The following is a 27,412-nucleotide window of genomic DNA, read 5'->3' as shown; positions in this document are numbered from 1 at the left end:
CATTGGATATTCAAAACAATATTACATATCTGGGAACGAGTACAGAAAATAAACAAGAAAAGGAGTGGAGGCCAGTAGCAAACCAGCCATAAACTTACTGAATGGCTTGCAACACCATGTGGCTTATTTCCACTAGTTATTTCATCATTTGATCTCTCTTGTCTTCCATCCTATCACAGATGTTCTTTTTCATTCCCTCCTTACCCTGCCTGTGAATACATGTGGAACTTGTTACAATCCAACTTTTGCCAGTTCTGATGTAAGGTCAGAACTTTATTTTATGTAGATTCCTAGCATCAGCAAGACTGTGTTTGACAGATTATAAAAGGTATTCCACTCATCTCAAAAAGTATGGTTCTATAATGCACCTTGGCCACATGGACTTAAAATATATTTAACAGATTATATAAATTGCTGTTGCCATTTTATAGCTTCTGTCAGATTCAGAAAGTGCGCAGCATTGCTCTAAATCATTAAAGAATAATGTTGACACGAAATAATTTAAATCATCAACTGTTTAACAAGATCAGTGAATGATTATAACATTTTCACCAGCAAGAACATTCAGAATATATTTAACCAGGTGGTTAAAAGACATCCCTTGCAACAAAGTATCAGAATTGTGAAAACTCCTCATAGCTGTTTCCTAAATGTGATAGCTAAGCCAGTTTAGAGTCTCAGTGCTTGGAGATAATTCAGAGGTGTAGTGGCAAGACAACTGCTCTGTATGGTTAAGCTGTACATTTCAATTCCCACTGTCATGCCCACTGGAAAGGCTCCCAATTGAGGATTTGGATAACACAAGCTAGTTTAAATAAATCAATTGATCTTCTTTAGGGAAAGAGAACTCCACATCTTATAAGCAAATGATGCATTTAGATTTCCCAGCAACATCAAGATCAAATTCTGTAACACATGCTTCAAACACAGAACTGGATTTGTGATGTGTGGGGTGAGGGGAGGAAAGAAAAGAAACAAAACAAGCAAATATTGAGAGTACAGTTAGCGACAACTGGTTTCTTAGTTGCAACAAGTTGACCACCAATTTTAAGTTTAGTTTTACAACCTTTATTAATGCTACTAGAGAAACAAACCACAGGGTAGTTGTAATAATCGTTTAATGAATTACTGAACCACAGCAAGAATCAACATGTGGCAACAAGCTATACATATACCAAGTATGGGTATAGTGTTCAAAATCAGCTCAGTTGGCACTTCTGTTTGTAGAATACATAACCTTCCAGATGACAACTGTTTTTCGTTAATAGCAAAACAAACTTGCAAACTACATTTCCCAAAGAATAAAAATCCTAGTTTCATCTCACTATGGAAAAGTGCCTTTAAATTTGTAAATATGCCACAAGCAGATATTTTTCACCACTTGCATAGTTCTAACATACAAGGTCACTTGCATAAACATTAAGCTCCAAGTACTGATACACTGACTGCAAAGAAAATTACCTAGGAAAAGGAACACTTTAGTTAAATGTCTACTTTTACATTGATACAATTCTGAAAAAAATTACAATTTGAACAAAACAAAGAAAATGTCTTCCACTTAGTAGGTAGTTGCAAGATAGGATTCCTCTCTCGCAATTTGTAAATGGCCCATTTATATTTACTACAAGTGTTAATTTATAATCTTCAGACTTTACTTGGATCTTCATGCATGGGACATGGTGGAAAAGCAGAGTTTCAAGGTGTAGGGATATGGGCCATCTAAAAATTAAAAAAAAACATTCTTGGCTTAATGTCACAAAACTGAAACAGAAGTTAAAACATATTTTAAATAGCATTACCAAAGTAAAAAAGTCATTAGGTGTAGAATACCCCGCTACTAATTACAACTTGGGAACTAAAATTAATTTGCTATTTGCTCATTGCAACTCATTGAAAAATACTTGTTCCATAAGTGTTATGCAAGATAAATTTTTCAGCTGGCAAATTGCACAATTAAATAATTTTGTCACAAAAGCTACTCCACCAAATGTGTGGGCATACCACAATCAAAAAAAAATTCTGTTCTGTTTCCACATAGTTAGTAATCTAATCTAATTAGAAAAGTTTGAATTTGAGAATCATTACCATCTTTGACAAAATTGTCAACCAAGTTCTGCCATTCATAACTACACTACCAGAAATCCCTATAAAATTCAATTCGATCAATTCAAAAAGCTGCTATAATCCATAAATCAGTAAGACACACTGGCCTGGATGTGCAATCAAATATTCCCAAAGTATGATCTGTTCAATAAAAAAACTTTTGTTCAAGTCTAAAGTGAAATAATTTCTGTCTGATAGACATTCTTAGTGATAACGTAGCAGTGAATTTGATTATTACACATATTATTTGTTGTCATCCAGGGTATTTCAAGTATTGCTCAAAGTCAGCCTTCCTGCCTTCCTTATTGATGGAACACTCTCCCATTCTAAAATGCGTTAAATCATGTAGGGTAATTTACCCCAATTAACTCAGTAAAATGAAGATTCAGCTTTTTTGGCCCTTTCCTATTGATGCAGTGACTTGCATTTTTTCTGTAGGATTTGCACGCAACAAATCAAAGAAGTTATTGTTGAAAGCAACAACAGGATAAAATTTCTCACTAAAGTCAATGTGAGTAATCTAGTCACAGTCACAGCTGTACAGCACTTCCCTCAAGTTTCCCATATTACCTAACAGATTGACAAATTTAAATTTACACAATTGGACAAGTTTTCATATCCATTTCTAGCTTAGGCTCTGGGAGGTTCAGATAATCCTTACCTATTACACAAATTGAACCTCTTAAGCTTTCACTCCCACTTATAGAACACTTACTTGTGTTTTTCATCTGGTAGTGATTCAGGACAGTCAGCGCTTCCACGGCGTCACTTTTCGTCTCCCATTCCAAAAGGCCAGATAAACTCCTATCAGCTAGAAAACAGACAGATTGCCAAATGTCATCTAACAAGTAGACTACCAGATTACTATACATTGAATTAAAACAATACTAGAAAGAATGTCAGTGTGATGTCTCAGAAGTGACTGTTCACACTCAAGCGTTGCCATGAAATGGATGCAAGCCTATCCTCATGTCTGTCGTCAAGCTACCCTATGCGCAGATTAACAAACAAGGCTGAAGATATTTAATACAAAGCAGAATTCCCAAACTTTAAGAGACACCCATGCTGACTTCACAAATCTCCCATTCACATTCTAATCGTGAACTTAAAAAGTGTTGTCCCAGACCCCATACACAAAAAGACAATCACCAAGCCCACTTCAACAATTTCCTGTCTCTACTTTGACTCATGCTTTTTCTTTGTTAAGACTGGCTTTCTAAACAGTAACCCTGACTGAACTTCAAGTGCACTGTGAGATGCAGGCTTTAAGTTCACTATCCACTACTCCAATTTTTCAGCTTTTTAATTCTAGTCAATGAAGCTTTGCTACATCTAAAACCCCTGCCTTACATCTTTAGATTGCAACTTTCCACTCTTCTAGTTTTAAAGATTGTATTGTTCCTCCATTACGTCCAACATACACACTTTGAAAGTCCTTTCTCAGAGTCCACAGTTAGTAGTACATCTTCAAAACTCGCTTTTCTTCAGCTAGATACACATGTTCCTAAACGTCCACTTCTACCCCTTTTGTTCAGTAATCCATTTGTAAGACACGTCATTAAATGGTAATCGATGTCAGGACCACAGGTTCTCTTAAATGTATATAAATGACTTGAATTTGGGTTGACACTCAGAAAATGAACAATGACAAGATTCTTAACAGACTTGAAGAGGACAGTGCGGTAAAAAGAAACAGATAGTTGGAAGGTGTGCATTTGATGAAATCAGACAGCCAAAAATTTTAGAATAAGTGACAGACGAAGATAAAAACTATGCTGGCAGTGAAAGGAGTGGTAGTATAATCGGCAGTTTGTCTCCTGGAGGTCTTACATAAGATCAAAAATACACTGCAAGCTTAAATGGAACTTCACACAAGCCCATGGTCATCAAACTAGCAAAAGCCCAGTCAGTCATTATAAAAGCTAGTATCACCACATTTGTCCACCTGGGATGAATGCATCCTGGGTGGGAAATTCCAATGTTCATTACCAAGACTTGCTCAATAGTGCATAAAGTGACCAATTAGTTGAGTCCTGAAGGGCATAAATGCTAAATTGGATCTACACACGTGGCAACGGAACCAAAATGTGAAAAATCTACTTGATCCTGTTATCAGTAATTTACCTGCTGCAGATACATTTGCCCATGACAGTATCAGCAGGGGTATCCACCACACACACTTGTTGAAATAAAGACCTGTCTTCAGAGAAAGGATATCTGCCAATTTTGAATGTCACTACCAATGCTAAATGAGATAGATTTCAAAACATCTAGCACCTCAAACATAGACATCTATGGGACACCAAGGGCCATCAACAGCACATCTTTATTCAACCACAATCTGTAATCTTATGGCCACAGCATAACCCACATTCTACCATAACCGTCAAACCCAAAGACCAATCCAAGTTCAATGAGTGAGAAAATACCAGCAGCAAAAGCAATATGATACTAAAGTGACGTATCAACCTAGTGACAATATAACACCGAACTACCTCCATGCCAAACAAAATTGTGATATGCAGCTATTCCAAACGAACAGATTAGATCAAAATTCTACAGACCTGCCAAATTCAGTCATGAATGAAGGACAATTAATCTAACTGGAACAGCAGACTCCAGAAATATTCTCAATGATAAGTAAACACAGCCATCAGTGCAAAAGTCAAAGCTCCAGCACTTGCAAACATCTACAGTCATAAGTGCTGAACATATGATGGATCTCTTCCTGTGGTCCCCAGCACAGGATCTCTGCCAATTTGATTCCCTCCATATTAGAAAAAAAAGGCTCAAGGAACTGAATACTGCAAAGACTATAGGCCCTGACAACACTTCAGCAACAGCACTGAAAGGTTTCTGATTTTAAAAAAGCACCTAGTTCTTTGCCAAGCTGTTCCAGTACAATTGTAATGCCAATATTAATCTGGCAATGTGGAAAATTGCGTAGGTGTGTCTTCAGCGCAAAAGAGCAGGTTAAATTTATTGCCTCAATCAACCCTTGATTATCAGTAACACGATAGAAAGATTTGTCCACAGGGCTGTTAAGCAGCACTTACCCAGCAATAACATGCTCAATGACATTCAGTTTGTACTACATCAGGGCCACTCAGCTCTCAACCTCATTACAGACTTGGTTTGAACATAGACAGAAGAGCTAAAGTGAAAACAGGAGGTGCAGGTGACTGCTGTTGACATCAAGGTAGCATTTGACCAAGTGTAGCACGTAGGAGCCCTAGCACAACTGGAGTTAATGGGCATAAGGAGAAAGTGAGGACTGCAGATGCTCTGATCTCCAGCATTTGCAGTCCTCACTTTCTCCTGCACTTGTCCAGCAACACATTTTCAGTTAATGGGCATAAGGTCATAGCTGGCACAAAAGATGGTCATGGTTGTCAGGCACGAATAGTCTCAGTCCCAGGACATCACTCAAGAGTTTCTTATGTGTCCCAGACTGAATCACCTTCAGCCAATTCATCAATGGCTTTCCCTTCACCACAAAGGTCAGAGGTGAGCATGTTCCACAATATTTAGCACCAATCCTGACTCCTCAGATACTGAAGGAGCCAGTGTCTACATGCAGCAAGGCCTGAACATCACCCAGCTTGGACTGATAAGTAGTGACATTCATTTACACAAGTGCCAGACACTGTCCATCTCCTACAAGAGGGAATGTGGTCACCTTCTGTAGACGTGTGACAACATCCAGGGATCCCACTTACCATGAACTGACCTGGACCAGCCATATACATACACAGACACATACATACATACACACACAAGAATACATCAGACACTCCTGACTTTCCAAAGCCTAACAACTATCTGAAAGACACAGGGCAGGAGCGTGATGCAATAATCTTCACTTGCCTGGTCAAATGCATCTTCAACACCACCCAAGAAGCTCGAAATCATCCAGAACAAAGAACCCCACTTGATTAGCCATCCATCTAACACTCAAATTCACTCTGTTCGCCACGGATGCAGTAGTGCATCAATATGTGCTACAGCAACTCACTATGGCTACAAACATCACATTATATATCTCCATATCTAGAAAACAAGGACAATAGATACACATGCACACAGCAGCTGCAAGTTCTTCAAATAACACATTCCTGACTTACAACTAAATCTCCATTTCTTTACTATTTTGAAGTCAAAATACTCAAACATCTTCCCTAACAGCACTATGGGTATACCTACATCCCAGGGACTTCGGCTATTTGAGAAAGGGGTTCCTCACCACCTTCAAGGCGATTAGGTCCACAGCAGTAAATAAATGAAAAATTGCTAGTTATGGTAATTTTAACTTTAAAATGCCAGGCACAAATTATGCAATGGCAAATAATAAAAGTTTGGGTGTGGAGGACATGCCTCTGTGTGCCTCCTGGCATGCATATATTTCAGCTCTCTCATACAGACATAGGGTAGCAAGGAAGTATTGCAAGAAATAATTGCAGGAACTATGGGAAAGTGAGACTAATCAGATTACTCTTGAAAATAAAGCTGGCACAGATTCAAATGTTATATTATTCTAAGTTATGACACTTAATCAAAGTGAAGGTGTGATTTTTATGATTCAGGCTTCCCAAACTAAAGGCTGTGAACTCCAGCAGCTGCCATGGAGCTCCAACTGAGTGCTAACAGCTGTGGATCTCCTTTAAATCTTGCATTTCTAACAGTGGGTCTGGCCTGAAACTGATCTAGAAAAAAATCGTTGGAAAGGTAGGCACATTTTACTTTAAGAAGTTGTCAGTTAAACAGTTGTCCACTCTCCCACAACTAGCCCTCTCCTTACCTCCCTATCTCCACTGTCACAGATTTCTCATACCTTCTGATAGAGAATAGCCAGGGAATTCCTAGAGGCATGGTACTTATCCACAGATTCTATCAACAAACACATCGACCTGGACCCAATATACCGGCCTCTGCAGCGGACAGCAAGAAGTGACAACTGGAAGCAGCAGAGACAAGCCACTATAAATGCCGAAGGAAACATCACAGAAGTGCTTCACAGGAGGCTCCCAAGTACTGAGGATGTCACCTAGAAAGGGGATGAAGCATTTGCAACACAAACTCCCAGCTCGGCGAACAGAACCACAACAATGAGCACCCGAGCTACAAATCTTCTCCCAAACTTTGAACCTTCTGATACATACTCTACCCATCCCCGCTAACACAGGTCTCTTACCCCTCCCCATTCAGTGTCACAAGTCTGGAATCATTACAATTTTCAAGCAGCAAAATGGGGGAATGAGAAAAGTTTTGGGAAGCAATGGTGTAACGCTCAGATTGAAGGTAATGAACAGCTGAAGCTAGATTTCAATTATTCGAAATGGAAATTGCATAAATCACATCTGTTTTGAAAAGGTTTCACAATGTTCAAAGCATGATCAAATCTCAAAGCATTTAAAAATATTAATCACAAATAAATTAAGTTTCCATAAAAAAGTAGAGATTAAAAATATAGAATTACACAATTATGACTTGAGTTTTCAATTGTTCACTTACATTTCCCAGTAAATGTCTTGAAAGTTCTAAAAGGTTTCAGTTCACAATCTTCACAAACCTAGGTGCGACACAGAACAGTTTACATTAAATGCTAACGAGAGCATGAATGATTTTATAACAGTGAGGCAATCATCTCAGTGCATTACAATTAATTGCGAAGCATTCCTAATGGATGCAAAATTATGAATTTTACACGAGTGACCAAGATTGCTCAGTAGTCACTAAACCAAACTACTTATAAGGAAACTCACATGAGGGTGTAACCTATTTGAATCTGTCCACATTGCCACAGATATAACAGCATTGGTATGATGCACAGTCTCTACAGATAAGACAGCGAGGAAACTCCATGTCATGTCGTACAATTGCCATACTGGAGGAGAACTGATTGGCAATCCAAAACTGGACAGTTTATACAGAACCAAGAATCATCAGGAAGAGACATGATCACTATATGGGAATATGATATTGTTGCAAACAGAGAGACATGAAGGAAGTGTGGGACTTGTAGCAAGTACTAAGGTATAGAAATTTCAGACACCATTTTATTGTTGTGGGGTGGGGGAAATAACAACAGGGACAGCAAGGAGGACACAGCAGGGCATTCTTGTATTCATAGGAAACCATCACTGCAATATGTGGACGGATGTCATAGCAGCGTCTTCATGAGGCACATGGGTAGAGCTTACAAATATAAAAAGGTACATTAACCATGCTGGGATTATACTACAGGCCTCCCAACTGTCAGAGCAAGGTTGGGAAGCAAACATGTAGGCAAATCACAGAAAATTTGAGAGAAACAGGATTACAAGAGGCATTTGGATGGGTATGTGAATAGGAAGGGTTTGGAGGGATATAGGCCGGGAGCTGGCAGGAGGGACTAGATTGGGTTGAGATATCTGATCGGCATGGATGGGTTGGACCGAAGGGTCTGTTTCCATGCTGTACATTTCTACGACTCTATTGTTGCAGGGCATCTCAATTTTACCAACATTTACTGGGATTACCTTAGTGAAAGAACTAGATGGGGTGGAAGTTTTTTTAAAATGCATCCAGGAGAGCATTGTGCCAGTGCCTGCTAAGGAGAGGGCAGTGCTGGACAGAATCCCAAACAGTGAAACCAGTCAAATGGTTTAAGTGCCAGTGGGCAAGTATTTTAGGGATAGTGACTGAATTCTTGTCATTACTGAAGGGGATAAAGATAATGCAGAAGTTAAGTGTATACATTAGAGAAGGCTGATTTTAACATCATTAGACAAGATTTAGCAAACAGACGAGGAGCAATTACTTGCAGATAAGTCTATTTTTGGAAAGTAGAAGTCTTTTAAAGTAGGAGAATTCAGGGCCAGCATATTCCTCTAAGAGCAAAGGACAAGGGAAGTAAATTCAAGGGATCCTGGTTGTCAAGGGATATTAGAGAAAGAAGATATGCCAGGTACAGCACAGTAAAACAGGGGAGGCCCTTCAAACGTAGGGTGTAGGATGTTGTTTAAAAAGGAAAGTAGAAGGGCAAAGAGGGGCCACAAAATACCTTTGGCAGATGGGATCAAGGAAAACCTCAAGGCTTTTCTTAAAGTATTTTAAGAGTAAGAGGATTACCATGGAAAGACTGAGAACTGTAGGAGACTAAAGTAGCAACCTGTGCATAGAGCCAGCTCACATGGGTGAAGTCTTAAATGAATGTTTTTCATTCATATTCACTGAAACATCTAGTAGCCAGGGATATCAGCTGGGATGAAGTTCTCAAACACGTTACGATTAATAAGGATGATGCATTAGACATTTTATTGGGCATACAGATGCATAAATCCCCAGAACCAGATGGTATGTATCCCAGGCTGATAGGGAAGCAAGAGGGGAAATTGCTGGGGCCCTGGCAGAGGTGTGTAACACTGCCCTGGCAACAGGTGACATGCCAGATGACTGGAAGATAGATAAATGTGGTTCCTTGGTTCAAAGAGGACAGCAAGGAAAGGACAAGGATATCAGCAGTTGAGAATTTATTGGAAGAAGTTTTGAAGGACAGGATTAAATCAATACTAGATAAAGGCAGGAATTGATCAAAGATAGTCAACACTGATTTGTTAGAAGGAGATTCTGTCTGACTAATAAATTTATTTCTTCATTTAATTTTGAAATGGTGAAGGTGGTACAATGGACGTGGTTTACATTGACGCCAGAAAGGTATTTACAGGGTTTGGCAAGGAAGACTGGTCAAAAGTCAGTAACCCATGGGATCTAAGGCATTGGCAAACTGAATCCAAAACTGCCTTACAAATAGAGGAAAAGATTGATGGTAGAGGGCAGCAGTGTACTATGGGGATCGGTGCTACGGCCCTTGCTGTTATGCACATTAACAGCTTGAAAGTTCATGTAGAAGGTTTAATTAGCAAGTCTGCAGATGACACTGTTGATATGGAGGATAGTCCCAGGTTAGTCTGATATTGATCAGCTGGTAACTTGGGCAGAGCAATGGCAGATGGAATTTAATCCTAATAGTGCGAGATGATGCATAATAAGGGAGCAACATATACAAATGAATAGCAGACCCCTAGGGAGGAATGAGGAACAAAAGAACTTGCTGTACAAGTCCATAGATTCCTGAAGGTGTCAGTACAGGTAGATAGGGTGGTGAAGGCAGCATATGAAAGGATTGCTTTCATTAGCTGGGGCAAGGAAATTGCTACAACTTTGTATGACTGGAGGGCATGTTTAAGATGAGCAGTAGTGAGTTGACATCTAAGAGAAAAACAAAAGTCACCCAGAGGGTGGCAGACATATGGAACATGCTGCCTAAAAGGGTGGTGGAGGTAAGTAGTCTCACAACATTTATTAAACATCTGGATGAGTACTTAAAATGCAGGGGCATAGGAGGCTATGGACTAAGTGCACCTAAATGAGAGTGGTTTAGTTTGATGTTTGTTAGTTGGTATATATATATATGGTGGGGCAAAGGGCCGGTTTCTCTGCTATATAATTCAATTCTCCAGTCTTAACTTCTGATATGGGAATAACGGAAGTCTTACTATTTCACTTGCATTAGGCATCTTACCTCTTGAAAGATTTCTTCTGTAACACAAGGTGGAGCATTGAAGAAGTGAAGTACATTGGAAGGAGGCTGGATCCTATTTTTGGCTGCCTGCCCAGGATTAGTGAAGCGGTTATTCCTCGAATTGGTGAACTCCTTGTAACTATCAGTACCATCTACCAACTCATATGATTGGCTTGGCACAATTGATGCCTGTTTAGAGACACTGAAGCAGCACAGTAGTTACAGGAACTGCCCACATCACAAAAACTGAACTGAGAATTCTCTACAAATGTGAAAGCATTTTTTAACAAAGAAAACTGCCTACCACAAGTTAAGTTTCTTTCCAAACATCTCCACACCATTTAGATGGGTGATTGCTCGCTCCACAGAAAATTCATCTCCCATTTCGACCATAGCAGCATCAGGCATACTCTTCATGAACTTGACCTAGGACCAACAGATCATTTATAAAGACTGGAAATTTCGTTAAAAGGCAGCCACATTCTGTAGCACAGTATCTTACTAAAAAAATTATTTTTTAAATATTACAAATTAAATTTTCTATTTGGCTGTGATTTTCACCCCAGCTTGGATGGTTTGGCACCAATATTCTTCAGTCCATAGAAGGAATAAAGCCTTGTTTAAAAGAGGTTCTTGCAGGTTCAGGTGGAAAACAGTTTTTATAATTTAGCATCTCAAATCAATTACTGACAAATCAGGCCCATACAGATTTTTAGCTTCATGAAGTTAGGGTATAAAAATAAAGAAATCTTTACGTGAAATTATAGTTCTGCTGCAGTTTGATTGGTATGTCAATCCCAGATTGTTTCTAAAGTATGGCATCAAGTCTGTACATTTTGATTCTGGAATTTAGAGCTATTGTAAAAAATTCAATTCAGACAAGCTGAAAATTCAACAATAAAGGCAAGTAAGCATTACAAATCAAGACCAAAACAGAAACAACTTTAGTCTTACCTTTTCAATATTGCCATAGAGGCACAGAAGATTGAAGATTTTTTCACAATTCATTTTATGTGGATTAAGTCCATAAACCATTATAACCTTGCCCTGAGGCACAAATTCAAAGTCAGGAGCAGAGTAGAGATGCATGGGTCTACTACTGGAAGAGCGTGGATCCATTCTATGTGCTAATGCCAATGGGCTTGTTTGATATCCTGTTCAAAGATTGTTAAAATTATCTTTTATGTCAAATTTGTAATTATGCACAGATATAATACTAGAAATAAATAAATACTTTCCTGAAAAGCATCTTTCATTTAAGGACAAGCTTCATTCAAAAAAAAAAATTGGTGAAATGTTAATACCGTTGGTTGTTATTTTTAATTTCTGAATACACCAAACTTCAAAAACAAACTGTTCATTTCCACCTTTTCCAACTAGTTCTATCCCATGGCCTTGACATGAAGAAATGTTCTATTGTCATCAAGATGTATTTCCTTCCAAATCTGTACATGTAACCACAATTAGAGTAAGCAAATATTTAAGTGTAACAGCCAGCTTAATGACTTTCTGCCTTTTCATCTCCTTCCTTTTGACTATAATCTTTACCTATCAGTGAATATGTTTTTCTCTCTCTATCACATTGGTCTCCTCCCCTTCAAAAACATTGCATATGATCCTACAGCAACACACCCATGTGCCCTCATTGGCTTTCATCATGATATTTAATTTATTATTTTGATGATTCAAAAAGTTTTTTTGACAAAAATTACAAAAGTCAATCTGTGATGTTGGGGTGGTATTTCTTCTTGAAGAGCTGAGAAGCAGTGGAAGTGAAAATAGGAAAACTGTTACAACTCAAAGGTCTATTCTAGATGACAATTATAAAATGAAAGCTTTTTGACAGATGGAAAAGCTTCTTGATAAACATGTGAACTAAAACACCAAATTTATATCTGCTGTGGCTGTGCTCAATTTAATTATGAAGCAAAGCCAAAAGAACTAGGCCAAGGGACGCCAAACATAAATGCATGTTCCACAGAGGGTTGGCAGAAACAAACTGCATTAGAATGAGGAGTAGTTGAAAAGAGAGGGGAATGAGAAACACAAACTGGTAAGATACAGACACAGGGTGCAGGTACAAGACAGTTGTAAGTTATGATAAAATAGGGCAGGGTCAGCACGATTTCATAAAGGGGAAGTCACGCATGACAAATCTACTAGAATTCTTTGAGCAAGTAACAAGCAGGTTAGACCAGGGAGAGCCAATGGATGTTATTTACCTGGATTTCAAGATGACCTTTGACGAGGTGCCACACAGGAAGCTACAGAGTTAAGATAAGGGCCCATCGTGTCAGAGACAAGGTGTTAGCATGGATTCAAGCTTGGTTGCCTGGCAGAAAGCAGAGAGTGGGGACAAAGGGTCTTTCTCAGGGTGGCAGCCGGTGACAAGTGGTGTTCTGCAAGGCTCAGTGTTGGGACCACAAATTTTCACTTTATGCGTTAAGGATCTAGATGAATGAACTGAGGACATTCTAGCTAAGTTAGCAGATGGTACAAAGAAAAGTAGAGGGACAGGTAACATTGAGGAGGCAGAGAGGGTGCAGAAGGATTTGAACAGATTAGGAGAGCGGGCAAAGAAGTGGTAGATGGAGTACAAATATGGGCAAGAGTGAGCTCATTCACTTTGGTAGAAAGAGGCATGGACTGTTTTCTAAATGGGGAGAAAATTCAGGAGACTGAAGTGCAAAGAGACTTAGGAGTCCGAGTTTGGATTCTCTCAAAGTAAACTTTGGCATTTATTTTAATAGGACTTGAACACAAAAGCAGGGATGTACTTCTGAGGCTCTATAATGCTCTGGTCAGATCACGTTTGGAATATTATGCAGAGTTTTGGGCCCCATATCTCAAGAAGGATGTACTGACCTTGGAGCGTATTCAGGAGGTTCATGAGAATGGTCCCAGGAATGAAAAGTTTGACATATGAGGAACGTTTGAGGACTCTGGGCCCATGCTCAATGGAGTTTAGAAGGATATGGGGAAGCTCTAATTGAAACATACAGAATACTGAATGGCCTGGACAGAGTAGATGTTGGGAAGATCCTTCCATTGGTAGGAGAGACTAGGACCAATAGGTACAGCCTTAGAGTAGAGTAAAGGAAAGATATTTTAGAATGGAGATGAGAAACTTCTTCAGCCACAGAGTGGTGAAACTATGGAATTCATTGTCACAGAAGGCTGTGGAGACCAGGTCATTGAATGCATTAAAGACTGAGATAGATAGGTTCTGGAGTATCAAGGGAAGCAAGGGTTATGGGAGTAAGCAGAAGAACAGAGTGAGAAACTTATCACACATGATTGAATAGTGGAGCAGATTCGATGGGCTGAATGGCCTAATATCTGCTCCTGTGTCTTGGTCTAAGTTGAGACAGCTGCTTAAAAGGTATTGAAGATTGTTAGTCTTATGGAGTCTGCATAAAAATAAGGAAACCTTTACATGAAATAATAATTCTAATCTAGTTGGAGTGGTTTGTCAATTCCAGACACTCTTCCAAAAAACAGTGTGGTTTCAAGCCTATGTACAAAACACTTCAGTTATTTTGAGTGACTACAGAAAACTGAGTTGCTCTGTTTAAAACAGATATTAAAAGGGAAGATGAGGAGAAACTGTTTCCATTGCAGGATTCGTAAAAAGTGGGCAGAAATTTAAGATAATAAAGAGTCAGAGATAAGAAAGCACTATCTTGTCAGTAAATAATAACAAATGTACAATTTACTTCCTGAGGAGGCAGTTGAAGCAAATTTGGTAACGTTCAAGAAAAAAACAACTGAATAAGCATTTGGATGGGGAAACTTTGTAGAGATTTGGATAAAGAGCAAGAGAATGGGATAATTTGGATAGTTCTTTTGAAAAGATGGCACTAGAACAATTGTTCAACTGGTCACATTGTGTTCCCAAATTATGCAAGTTCCTCTTCCTGTGGAACCTACAGGCAATACTACAAGGCAGACTCCGGTTCAGTAATAAGAGAGTTTCTGCAATAGCAACGGGAAATTTAAAAAATGCAAAATATTCTCCTCTGCTTTCAAACAAAGGCTCAAAAGAAAGAATTTTCGCTCTGCTTAACAGATGACCATGAAAGCAAGCCTTTTTCTCAATAAGACGAAGTGAAAATCAGTCTATGGTTACAATATTAGGGTTAGTGAATATAAAGAGAAGAGTCCTTAAATATTTTATTAGAACTGCTGATTACCCCCATATGTTGAAGGGTGATCTCCTAGAAGGGCTGGCTGTCCTTGTCGCCTTCTTTCATCTGGAATTAAAGAAAGGAACAGAAATTAAGTGATTTGCAAATGCTTGCATAATCATGCAAGTACAGTACTGAGATTCAGTACTTAGGTTCCCCTGTACAGTATTTATTTAAAAACAAAAATTACACTTTTCATGAAGACATTATACAGAAAGTCAAAAACACTTGCACAATGCATTTTACAATTGATAAAAATACAATTTTGAAAAAACAGTACCTGTTCTTTTGTACCATAAGCTTCAAACAGCAAGATACAGCAGTTTCAAAACGGCCTTCTTAATAACTTGCAGGAGGATTCAGCAAAAGCGAGATGCTTCGCCCCTGCATTACAGTTTTATAATCAGTAAATACAGGGTTTTAAAAGGTAAACATACATAATTTTAAAAAAAATCTTTACATGTGGTAAAATAAAAATCAGAATAGTTGGTTGGGCAAATCCAATGGCTTTAACGTATTACAAATAGCTCATTCTATATAGAAATTTGCCTCAGTCAGCAGACATGTTAGGAGTGGTTTCTTTGCCGAGTTAGATGAGTAATAACAGAACAGAATATTGAACAAGTATTTTGGCTTTGAAGCTAAAGCCATTTATTTTAATGTATGGATATGGTCAACCAACAAAGCTTGATCACAAATCCAGAAACAATCGAATGTTGTGCAAAGATGGAGTAAGAATAAACCGAAACAGGCATTTCTGACATTTCTACAACTTTTAAGACCTAAATAAACTCTGCTTTTTGGAATTAACCGTAAGTGTCATGCTTACAAATACTCAGCAATTTTGGCAGATTGTCATTTCCAATGCATTTTATGGCCAGAGGTTAGGTTGAAAACAGAGCACTGAAAAGGTCCATCAAGAATTACAGTAACCACTTGTATTCTCAAAATCAATTATTGATACAAAACTACAATGAATTTGATCAAGACAATTATAAACACATTGCCATAATGACAAAAAAAAGGGCCAGCTTATGATGAGAATGAAGATATCTTTCTTGCGCTAGCAGTTATTTTTGCTTTCCATTTTAAGGGGAATCCCACATATCTCTGCTTTGACATTCAAATATGGAAGCCAGTAGAACACAATTGTAAACAGAGGAGAAAGCATAACAGTATGAGGGGCTTTATGGGCATGCACCAATTTACTTTTCAGTACCACAATCTAAATATCCTTCTCGCATTGGCAGTTGATACAGTAACTGCCCTCATCAGTTTCTTCTCCTCCTCCCTATTTTATAGCCTAACCCCAAGGACACTGAAACATGTCATGTTTAACAATTAGAAAATAAACTCATATTTTGAGTTAGTTCAATTTCATCAGCAGACTCTACTGAATCTTAAAGAACTGCACAATTCCTGGCTTAAATAAAATTTGCTATTTCTTCATTAACTTCTAAATGTAGTATTAGCCAGATGTTCAAATTGGACTTAATTGAATTAAGGTTTAATTATTTTTAAAGTAAAGCATTTCCAGTTTGTAAACATCTTGTGAAGCTTTATGAAGATGACATTTATATAACATTGCTAAATAAACTTGGGATGGCTGAAAGTGCATTGTAGCCAATGATCTACTTTTTGAAGCATAGTGACTTATACAGAAAACAAGACAGCAAAATCCCAAATTGTCTTATGGAAGTGGCAAAATAACCTGTTTCTCAGGGTTGGATGAAGTCATGAAAACTTCCCTGCACTTAATAAACTACTAATGAAATAAGTGCTTATACATTTTCTGGACAGAACACGCGGGATCTCAATTAAACATCTCTTATATCTCAAAAACAGCACACCCGACAGTGCAGCATTCTGTTTCTACTGCAGTGAAAATGTCAACCTGCATAATGGACTCAAGTTTCTGCAGTAGGACTTGACACATCAATGGTCGCCTCACTTAGTCAAGAGTGATATCTACAAAGTCACAGGAAGACAAGGACTTCATTTAGTTGTAAAGCAAGTGAAAACAAGCTTTCGAAACATCTTACACCGCTGATGTTTTAGGTCTTAAAAACATGTATTAGTAACAAAAGGGCACATTGGGAATGTGCCAATTTAAAAATGACAATTCCAAGTGATCATTATCTCACTGAATGCACTACAGAAATTTTACCATTAATAGCACATGGCTATTATAAACAAAAAAATTCCCTGGTAATTCTTATAGCCCTCCATCTAGCAAGCATACAGTGGTTCCTGGATTTGTCAAAAAGCTCAAATTACTTCAATCTTGAACTGAAACTCAGACGTCTCCACAAGAATTAAAAAGCAAACAAACAGTCATTAAGTGGACTTCTTCTCTTCAACAGAAACTTACAAGAGCAGCTTTTTCCTTAAATAATTTATTTCACAGCATTAAATGCATTCAAATAGAATTTCATTTCAGTCTTACGATGAAACTTTGCAAACATATCCTCTGTGCACCGATGAATGGGGAGAAAAGAAAAGTGTCCTTCCTGATCAAGTTTCCTGAGGATGTGTTTGCATGCAGTCTGGGTGATCTGAGATTTATTGAGAGTCTGTTCTGTTTCTGAAGGCTGGATTGTTGTCATTTGTAACTGCGAAATGCTGGCATTCGTTGGAGAGGTGCATGAATTGATTAGTTTGCCTGGCTTGCCCCTCTTCTCTCTGTGGTGTCACTTTCGCTGGTGTACCTGAGAAAATGTCTTGCTCCAGAAGGGAGGGGGGGAAAAAGGATCAATATCCTTCCAACAGTGAAGATATTAATCTGCAGAAGGTGAATGTAGCTTTGAAGATTTAGTATTTCTGTAACTGAAGTCTTGGTTCTCTCTCTTTCCCCTCTGAGTGAAATGTTCTTGAGTATTGCGTGCGACTTTGAAATCTGCGATTTTCTGTGCCGTAGCCTTGTTTGCATGTACAGTTCATGTAGGTGAGTTGCAGCTACACAGTGCTATAACAAGTGTTGCAAGTGAACTTCAAAACATCCAGCAGAGGACAGTGCAGGTCAACACAGGCAGCTAAACCTGAATAATATTCTTTCCAAAAATGTTAGACTACCAGCAATTGCTGCAAAAATATACAAACCATCAAGCATCAAAGTGGTTACAATAGTTAGGAAATGATTATGCAACAACAGTAGGAACCATTTAAAAAAAACTATCACTTTGAATCATATCTTCAATTCCATAAAACGAATGCATCAAATTTCAGCTTCTTGGTAAAAAGCTAATGGATAGCTAACTTGTTTAGTATGCTCTTCATTTCTCAAGCCTCCTTTAATAAAAAATATTTAAATTTCTTGATTACTTCATAATCTGGGTTGGATTACTATGAAAAATGTAGCAAGAATTTAAACCAAACTAAAGCTGTACTGTGAAATGAGGATTTGACTTTTTTTTTAAGGCTACAAAGTTACAGAACGTGAGTGCTGCATCGCTAAAAGCTTAAATATAAAGTCAAGCCAATAAAGACCCCTCCCCCACACCCCCATTTTAAGATCCCTTCATTTTTTAATACAAGAGCTGGACAACTCAATTTGAATCACAGAACCGTTCTAACAATCTGCATCACTCAGGTCACACATGGGTTGCACTGAAGGACTCCCTATATTTCCAGCTCTCTTCTGAAACCAGTAACTCTCAAGGCTTTGATTCCACAAGAGAGAATAACCAGCTTTTACATAAAGACCAATTATTCTATCATGTCTTTCACAATCTCAGAATGTCTAAGCTTTTACAGCCAATTAAACACTTTTTGAAATACAGTAACTGTTGTAATATAATAAAAATACCAATGCCTGGTACAAGTCAATTAATTCAGAAGAAATATATAGTTTATGCTATTAACTGTGTCTGATTTCCACTGGGAAGACATAAATTAGAACAAACTCAGTCTAAATTGCACCCCCCAACAGTTCAGAATATCAAGAACCATTTGTCATCACCCCTTATTTAAAGGCCAATTTTCCCATGTCCATTAGGCAAAAAAAAACCACAATTTTAAAAGACAGATGTGAATCCTCAACTGCTAATTAAAACAGACAGAAGTTAAGTCAATGTTATGAGTGCAAACCAAATATTGTTTGAACACGGTACAATAGATTGTATAATTTTTAAGGCCATTCTATATGACAGATCCTTATTTTAGCACATGCCCTGTTGCTAAGTTAAAGAGAGATTTCTATCACTATTCCTGGACTTGAGGCAAAATGGATGTTTGTTGCTGGAGGTCTAACATGGTAACAGGATGCATCATGTGCAAACAAAATCTAAAAGGCTGACACAAATAATGAGGGTACACCATACCTCGAGCAGTTAAATCGGGATTAGTGTAGTCCCAGGATTCGCTATCATTCTTGAATACGTTCAGTCGAGTAGGCTGGTGAATTGAAAGAACACCTTCTTGTTTTAGTGTGTGAAAAGCAAGAATTGAATTCTCATTTAGAAAATGAACCATTTTAAGATTACCTTGGCATACTCAATTTTGAGTGTGCAGCAACCAGAATAAATGTCTGCACCATTCAGAGAGGCCTTTGCCTTCTGGGCACTTTGGACTGAATCAAATGTGAAAAATGTTAAGGAGCAAACAGTGACTTCAGTAAGTAAATATTAACAAACAACAGTCATGACCATACCCATTTCTGTCCTATGAATGTGGATAAAAGGTTCTTTCTCAATCCAGTCCCTCCATCTTGAGCTGGAAGTTGGTATGCAAAAACGTTTTCATTTTCCCAGGGTATAAGACTTGAACTGAAAATGTGTTGCTAGAAAAGCGCAGCAGGTCAGGCAGCATCCAAGGAGCAGGAGAATCAACGTTTCGGGCATGAGCCCTTCTTCAGGAATCGGGCTCATGCCCGAAACGTCAATTCTCCTGCTCCTTGGATGCTGCGCTTTTCCAGCAACATATTTTCAGCTCTGATCTCCAGCTTCTGATGTCCTTATTTTCTCCTAGAAGACTTGAACTCAACATAAGTGGTTTACCATTCAGTGCTGAGAAGAAGTTAAATTACTAGAAGGCTTGTGAATCACTAGAGTTGTCCATCCAAGGGTTGTGGATGTCCAGTTGATTCAAACATTCAACATAAGATCAATATGATCAGAGCAATAATCTCAAATAGCAGTGAGTCAACAGGTCATATAAATGGCTTTGGTAATGCTGGTTGAGGGGTTGATTTAATGACCCTTCTCTTCATCTAGTGGCGTCAATAAATGTTTTATATCCATTTTTGAGTGGAAGACAGAGCCTCAGTTTAATATTTCACCCAAAAGCAAGCACTTTCAACCATGTAGCCTCCTTCTCAGTGCTCTCATGATTCTGGACCACCCACACAAATTCTGGTCTAAAACCAGAAAAGGACAAAAGCACTGGATGAGCTTATTTGGCTGTAAGGTCCATGTCCACTTAATGCAAGAGCACATCTTCCAATCCCACATCCTTACAGCTCCACACATTCTCTCTTCAGGTAATTAATCAATTCACTTTTAAAAGCCACAAATGGACTGTTTTCTCAGGCAGCGCAGCCCAGACCTTATACACTCTTGTAAACATTTCTCAAATTTCATTCTTACGCTATTGTAGTTGGGCATGGTGGTTCTGAAACCAATGAGAATAGTTGCTCACTCATATCCTTACCTAATAGTCTACAGGCGAGTGCAAACCCATACCAATGTGGTGGACTTTTTAACTGTCTTCTGGGCAATAAATGCTGTCAGAGCCAGTGATGCCTACATTTTATAAGTGAATAATAAGATCTACTCAATCTGGACCCCTCATGATTTTCAGCATCTCAGGAGAAATTTGATTGAAGCTCAGGATCATTCTGATAGATATTCATAAGTGATTTTCTCAACCTACACTGTCAACTTCAAAGGTTTGTGCAATAATCTTTTATACTGCCTCTCCTCACTCTTTCTACCAGAGTATACCACTCACTCTAACCACCAATTCTAAATACCTCTTAATTTCTATCATTCTCTTCTTCACAGTACTTCCAAATCTTGTGGAATCTGCAAATTTTGAAATTACTCATGGTCAAATTATTTAGGGAACAGGAAAAGACATGGTCTGAATAAGACTCCTTAGAAACTCCACTTTATATGGTCCCCCAACCTGAAATAAGCATACTCACCCCTACTGTTTCTTGGTCTTGAAATCAACTTCTCAACCATACTACCACAGTCTCTTACTTCAAGGGTTTACATCTGCTTACAAGACTGCTACATGGTACTTTATCAAAGGTTTTCTGGAAGCCCAAGTAACTGCATCAGCTTCATTATCCTCACTCATTCATTCACTGAAATACATTTGTGATCATAAGGACGGATTGGTGACTAAACAGTTAATGATACTGTAAAGCAACTACTTGAACACACTACAGGTTTAAAAACCCATAAACAATCCTGTAGTAAAATAAAAAAAACTGTTCTAAAACGTGATCATCAACTGGAAGTCAGAGCCAATGGATGTTGCACACTGGGGCAGTGCATTTCCCCTACTGCAAAAAGATATTCAACTAGAGCCTGTATTCCATTCTTCTTGAAGATGACAATACGGAGGACTGGACCACATGCATTGCAGACAGTATACAGAACATCCTGGAAAAAAAAAGACATGGGGATTGACACAGCAGAACTGTACACAAGATCAAAATAATAAATAAGACGAAGATGCAACAGCTTTCAAGGTTTGTCTCTTCCATTAGAATTTGGTCCAGACTGTAATTCATTTATTATTTTTCATTCAATGAAGATTTAGCAAAAGGCCAGACATGCTCCAAATAAAAGACATAAGTTACGATGACTTACAAATTGTCAGTCTACCATATGAGGAGTTTCAATCGTTTAAAAACAATTGTGACTTTAGCTGTTAAGCATTTAAGACAAACCTACCGTTGTGATTGGATATAGCGGATTCTGAATAGATAAGAAGAGAACATTATTGACATGCTTTGGATCTTCAGGACCCCCAGGACGGGTAATCCGTTGACTTGTGGAGAAGTTAAAGAAAGCAGGATGTCCAGCAATATTGACAATCCGTCGTTTAGCATAAGCAACACACTTCTGGGCACTTCGCAAATCTTGAAATTCCACCAGAGCTTGTCGTTTGTTTGGTAACATCATCACGTAGCTGTAATGAAAAGTCCAGCTATGAAGAATTGCTCTTAGGACTAAAACACTGCTGTAGCCCAAGCAGTCTACAAGAGGAAAGACACTTATTTGAACACCTGAACTATCTCCACAGCAGTGCAAAACAGCACAAGTTAACATTATCACTTCACCTTCTCTAATTGGGGTGGCATATTAACTCAGGTCTCCCTTTACCCACCGTTTGACAAACTGTATTTAGGGGATATTAAAGCAAAACATGCCCAACCAAGTCCAACATTAAATCACTAGGCTTCCTAAAAGTTTGTAACATTATGCTTTATTAGCATCTTCAAATAGTCTGGAGTAGGCTTGTTCTCCTCTCATCATTCTCTTCAAAGTTATAAAATGACTAGATAGTAAACAGGGAGAAAGTGTTTCCTCTCAGCACAAGGACCACATCCAGGATATCGATTTAAAGTGAACATCTAAAGAACCAGCTGGAGCATGACCAAAACTTTATCTAAAAAAAACAGTAAGAGGCTAGATTCTGCAGTGAGTTGCCCAAAACTATTCTTAACAGATTAAATTGAGAGCTTTTTCCCAAATGGGAAATGATTCATTTCTGAAAGAGGGAACATTTGCAGGGCTACAATGGAAATATAGCAGAGTGGGACTGGTTTATTTTCTTTAGAAGAGAGCTGGCGCAGACACAACAGGCCATAACCATCTAATGATTTAAGAATTAGGTTGCTGGGTTGATAGGGTAACCTTTAAGATACAGCTAGTTCTTCAATAACTAGATGGTTGCATTATTGTGCAACCCTGCATTATAGAAAAATCGTGCTTTAGAAAGAGCACTTTAAAATGTTGGCAATGTAGTTGTATGACAGTCAACACACGTTTTACAAGTTCATGCTTTAGAAACAGTGTTCCCAATCGTGATATAGCGAATTTGTACTAACAAAAAGACCATTGTAGGAAAATGACTTGTACAAGTCTAGACCCAGATGCCAATTCTTCAAAAATTAATTGGACAAACGTAAAGAAATAGTTAACAAAAGTAAAATACTGTATTTAATCAGTTATCTAGCCTGCAGATTAAACAGTAATTTGACTTGGAGGCTTTTGCTTGTCCAGCAGTGCATGACACAAAGTACAGTTATATCTACAGGCTGTATAGCTTGAGGAAACCATTCCAAATCAAACAAACTCTCCTGCCTGCTATAAAAGCTTTACAGTGGATGATCAGCTTGTTTGATTAATTTATGAACACACCTTCCCTGTGGTCATCAGTCCCAGAAATAAGACTCAAGCCAAGAGCTTCTGGTTCAAAGGGTAGATACATTATCCACTGCACCACAAGACTACCTCACCTCAACAACACATTAAAGAACTATTAATTGTAAATAACATAGGTATACAAATAAAAAGAATTTGAACAGTTGAGACAAATTTAAAAATCTGGGGCCGAAATTTAAATTAGATCTTGATCTTAAACACAATAGGAAGAACTAAATCTTAGATGTTTGAAATAATTAATCAGATGGACAAAAGTACCAGTATATATACAGAAGTGTCATAATGGACAGTTGGGAAAATGAGGGAACTTGGCAGTTCAGTTATATTTTTATGGTTCCTCACTCTCTGCTATGACACTATTAAACTGATGGACATGTCACAAATTATTCAGGTGGGTAAAATTTTCTTGTCAGATTGGGACAAAGCAATCTTCTGAAATCTATTACTGTTGGTCTCTAGTTTCAATGGTATCAATCACCAAAAGTGACCAGAGCATTTACTGCAGTTATAGCATGTAATACAGGACAAAGTCTTTGCTAACAAAAGAATGTGACCTTGTAGGAGCAAATTACTGCACAGGCTGCAATCTATACTGTAATCCAATGTGATCCCTATGAAAGAGTGTTGGTGAGTTCCAAAGGCAAACATAATGGGCAAAAACCGGTCTTGTCAGTGACACCCACGAATTGGAAATCAATGAAACCAAAATGGCAACAAAAACAAAACTACAGTGACATTTGGTTGAAATTTCATGTGCTATAGATTAACACACAATCATCATATCAATATGAAAATGTTTTAAAATGCTTTGCAAATCTCTTACTTAGTCATTCACGTGGGTTGCTTCCCCTGGAGACAGAAAACAGTGAAGTTCCTCCTCCTACACACAAAGTGTTCATCTTTTCAGTCCCATCACACATCTGCCTTCCAAAGCAACCTCCACACATCTTCCCTACCCCTTCCAAAATCACACTTTATTCAAGTTCAGCGTAAAGTCATTCACTCCGCCCCACCCCAAAGATTTCTCCACTTTGCCTAGATGTAGGATAGCTGGAGGACCACAATTTCTTGCCCTATACCCCACCTCCTCTTCAAGTGGAGAGCCTAACATCTATTTCAGGACTTGTTTTACAAATTTCTTTGTAACTGAACACAAGATGCGCCATAAATAAAATGAAGACAGAGGGTCACTTTGAAATGATCCACAGTGGGCCTCACAGTGGGAAATACATTGCAATCATATATTTGACCACAATCGAATTTCTCGACCATTTTTTTTCCAGTCCAGCCTCATAAGATCAGAAAGCAGTTTTGTAATTCTTTGCAGGACCATGTCCAGTTTTTCAAGACCCCTTGTTTTTCAGTTCCAAAATTGAACTTTACTCCAGGTAGCATCTGACCAGAACGATCAAATTCGGATCATCAATTTTTATAATGAGCCATGGAGTTTAATGCCTTCTTGCCTTTATTGATTATTGCAATAGATACATTTAGCATCAAGTCTAAGATACTTGATCTCAGTCATTTCAGAATTACAGGTTATTCATAAAGTACACTACTTTGCCCTCACATGCAGTGCATTAAACCAAATTTCAACAATTGTTTTGTTCATTATCATTGCTTACTTGACTAATACTGAGAAGACACATCACAGCTTCTGAGGGGTATAACTAATGTTGTAAGTTTTAAATTCTTACTGTATTTCAAGATTTGTATAAACTTAAAAGTAACAGTGGAGGGGATCCAAGATGGCAGCGATCTAAGAAGATCACTTTACAGAGCTCTGCACCACATCGCAGGCAGGACAAAGCCCTAACCCACCCTACCCAGGTCATCGCAGTACTCTATGACTCTGAAAAAGTTGCAAAGTCCTAAGAAGGCACTTACCTGTCCCGGGATGCCTAAGAAGGGAGCAGACTCGCCTGCGGCCAGGGCCGCGGCCCAACCTACAGGATCTCCGGACTTGATTTCTTACCAGGCCCTGATATCGGAGCTGGGTAAGCAAACTGAAAAGAAACTGGCCTCGATCTCTTTTATGCTGCAAAAGCACAAACAGTAGCTGGGAGACCTCGGGAAAAGGTCGGACAAAGTCAAACACAGGGTCACAGTGGTGGAAGCAGAGACTGATTCCTTTAAGGATAAGATCCAGGCCAGGAGACACGGGTCTGTAATTTGCTTGACCTGGTTGATGATCGAGAACAGGGACAGGAAGAAAAATATTCAGACCATTGGGTCGGCCAGAGAGGAAGGGAGGTGAGCAATAGTGGAATTTATTGAGGATTGGCTACCGAAATCCCTTAACTTGGAGGCTGGAATGGTCAAGTCTGAAGATTAAGAGGGCTCACTGAGTCACGGCATGGAGGCCAGGTCTGGACCAATGTCCTTGCCCTATCCTTATGCGGTTCCATAATTATAGAGACAAGCAGAGAATCATGGAACCTTCCAGAATCCAGGGGAAGGATCAAAGGCCTTAGTTTATGAGGCGCAAGGATCATGCTTTTCCAGGACTTCCCAACGGCGGTGATCCGGAAAAGGAAATCCTACGATGGCATTAAGAAAAGACTGAGGGAACTCGGGATCCAGTACTCTCTAAGCTACCTGGCAGTGCTTCAGATTACCTTTAATGGATCCATACACTTCTTTGACTCAGGGATAGCAAGAGACTCTGGACAAGCTAACTTAGTCTGAATCATTTAATATGTACAGGTAATAGCATTGTTTAGATGTCTTTTTTTTAAAAAGGAAATAGTGTTGGGGTTTTCTTTTCCTCTTTCTTTTTGGAAATAATCTGGTTCAATTATGCTCTGGGATGAATGGGGAATTTACTTTCAACTTCTAAGTTAAGCTATACCAAGGGATGAGTGGGGTACTTACTATTTACTTTTAACTTCTTTGTTTACAATATTATTCTTTCTTATACTTTCTTTTTTATTGCCGCTTGTGTTTATGGTGTGGCTCTAGCTAGGAGGAGACAAAATAGTTGGGATGGCAAGATGCCTACTTACGGCCACTTTAAGCCAGTTCAGGTATTTAAATGCCTTGCTTGCGGTACATGCTGGAGATCAGAGTTGAGGGTGCATTGCTAGAAAAGCACAGCAGGTCAGGCAGCACCTGAGGAGGACTTAAGCTCGAAATGTCAATTCTCCTGCTCCTCGGATGCTGCCTGATCTGCCGTGCTTTTCCAGCACTACACTCTCGACTAGGTTTGTTAATTGTAGTGATTTTAATTGTGTAGTTTTTAAGGTTCTGTGGCTTTTCTTTTATTAAGGCTCAGCAACTTCGAATTCAAGTTCTTCCTCTCTGGAGTCTAAACATTACTGCCAAAGGTTATGGCTAATGACTTGTTTAAATGGTGTACCTGGACTATCAAAGGGAGTCACTCACCAATTAAGAGGAAGGTACTCTCAAGTCTTAGAAAGGAAAAAGGTGGATATTGCTTTGTTGCAGGAGAAGCACTTAAGTGATAGGGAACATTTGAAATTGCAGCAGAATGGATTTGATCGGGTTTACTTTTAATACTAGGAATTAGGGAATGGCCATATTGGTTAGGAGGAATCTCCCTTTAAGTTACTATAGTGTGTGTTAAAGACACACATGGGAGGTTTGTAATTCTTAAAGCTTTGATAAATAGTAAAGAATATGGTATTTTAAATGTCTACTGTCCCCTGGCCCATCCCTCAAATTTCTGGTAAATGCATTCTCTAAATTGATTAGTTTTGAATCGCAGCATATCATAGGGGGAAGTTTTAATTGTCTTACGGATCCTGCAGTAGACAGGTTGTCCAAAGCACCCCCCCCCCCGATACCTTCTTTACAAACCAAGCAATTAGTTGTTGTGGTTCTGTTCGCCGAGCTGGAAGTTTTTGTTGCAAACGTTTCGTCCCCTGGCTAGGCGACATCATCAGTGCTTTGGAGCCTCCTGCAAAGCACTTCTTTGATGTTTCTTCCGGTATTTATAGTGGTCTGTCCTTGCCGCTTCCGGGTGTCAGTTTCAGCTGTCCGCTGTAGTGGTTGGTATATTGGATCCAGGTTGATGGAGTTTGTGGATGAATGCCATGCCTCTAGAAATTCCCTGGCTGTTCTCTGTCTGGCTTGCCCTATGATGGTAGTGTTTTCCCAGTCGAATTCATGTTGCTTGTTGTCTGAGTGTGTGGCTACTA

At 38.7% G+C, this 27,412-nt stretch overlaps 1 protein-coding gene across 1 annotated transcript in view; it reads right to left on the bottom strand.

The window, feature by feature from the left end:
* Positions 1-1,101: 1,101 nt before the first annotated feature.
* The window catches only part of LOC132819841 (heterogeneous nuclear ribonucleoprotein L-like), a 42,468-nt gene continuing 16,157 nt past the window's right edge, over positions 1,102-27,412 (bottom strand). The window contains exons 3-13 of the mRNA XM_060831709.1: positions 21,756-21,993; positions 21,376-21,461; positions 19,335-19,431; positions 19,173-19,245; positions 14,860-14,919; positions 11,621-11,820; positions 10,971-11,092; positions 10,667-10,868; positions 7,615-7,672; positions 2,819-2,914; positions 1,102-1,719 (exon numbers count right to left, since the gene is read on the bottom strand). Coding sequence (XP_060687692.1) covers positions 1,664-1,719; positions 2,819-2,914; positions 7,615-7,672; positions 10,667-10,868; positions 10,971-11,092; positions 11,621-11,820; positions 14,860-14,919; positions 19,173-19,245; positions 19,335-19,431; positions 21,376-21,461; positions 21,756-21,993 — 1,288 coding nt within the window. The 3' untranslated portion in view covers positions 1,102-1,663. The remainder of the gene's footprint in view (positions 1,720-2,818; positions 2,915-7,614; positions 7,673-10,666; positions 10,869-10,970; positions 11,093-11,620; positions 11,821-14,859; positions 14,920-19,172; positions 19,246-19,334; positions 19,432-21,375; positions 21,462-21,755; positions 21,994-27,412) is intronic.

The sequence above is a fragment of the Hemiscyllium ocellatum genome, chromosome 10 (assembly GCF_020745735.1).
Source record: "Hemiscyllium ocellatum isolate sHemOce1 chromosome 10, sHemOce1.pat.X.cur, whole genome shotgun sequence".
Lineage (NCBI taxonomy): Eukaryota > Metazoa > Chordata > Chondrichthyes > Orectolobiformes > Hemiscylliidae > Hemiscyllium > Hemiscyllium ocellatum.
The sequence above is the reverse complement of the archived record's forward strand: the minus strand, read 5'-3'. Positions and strand labels throughout refer to the sequence as shown.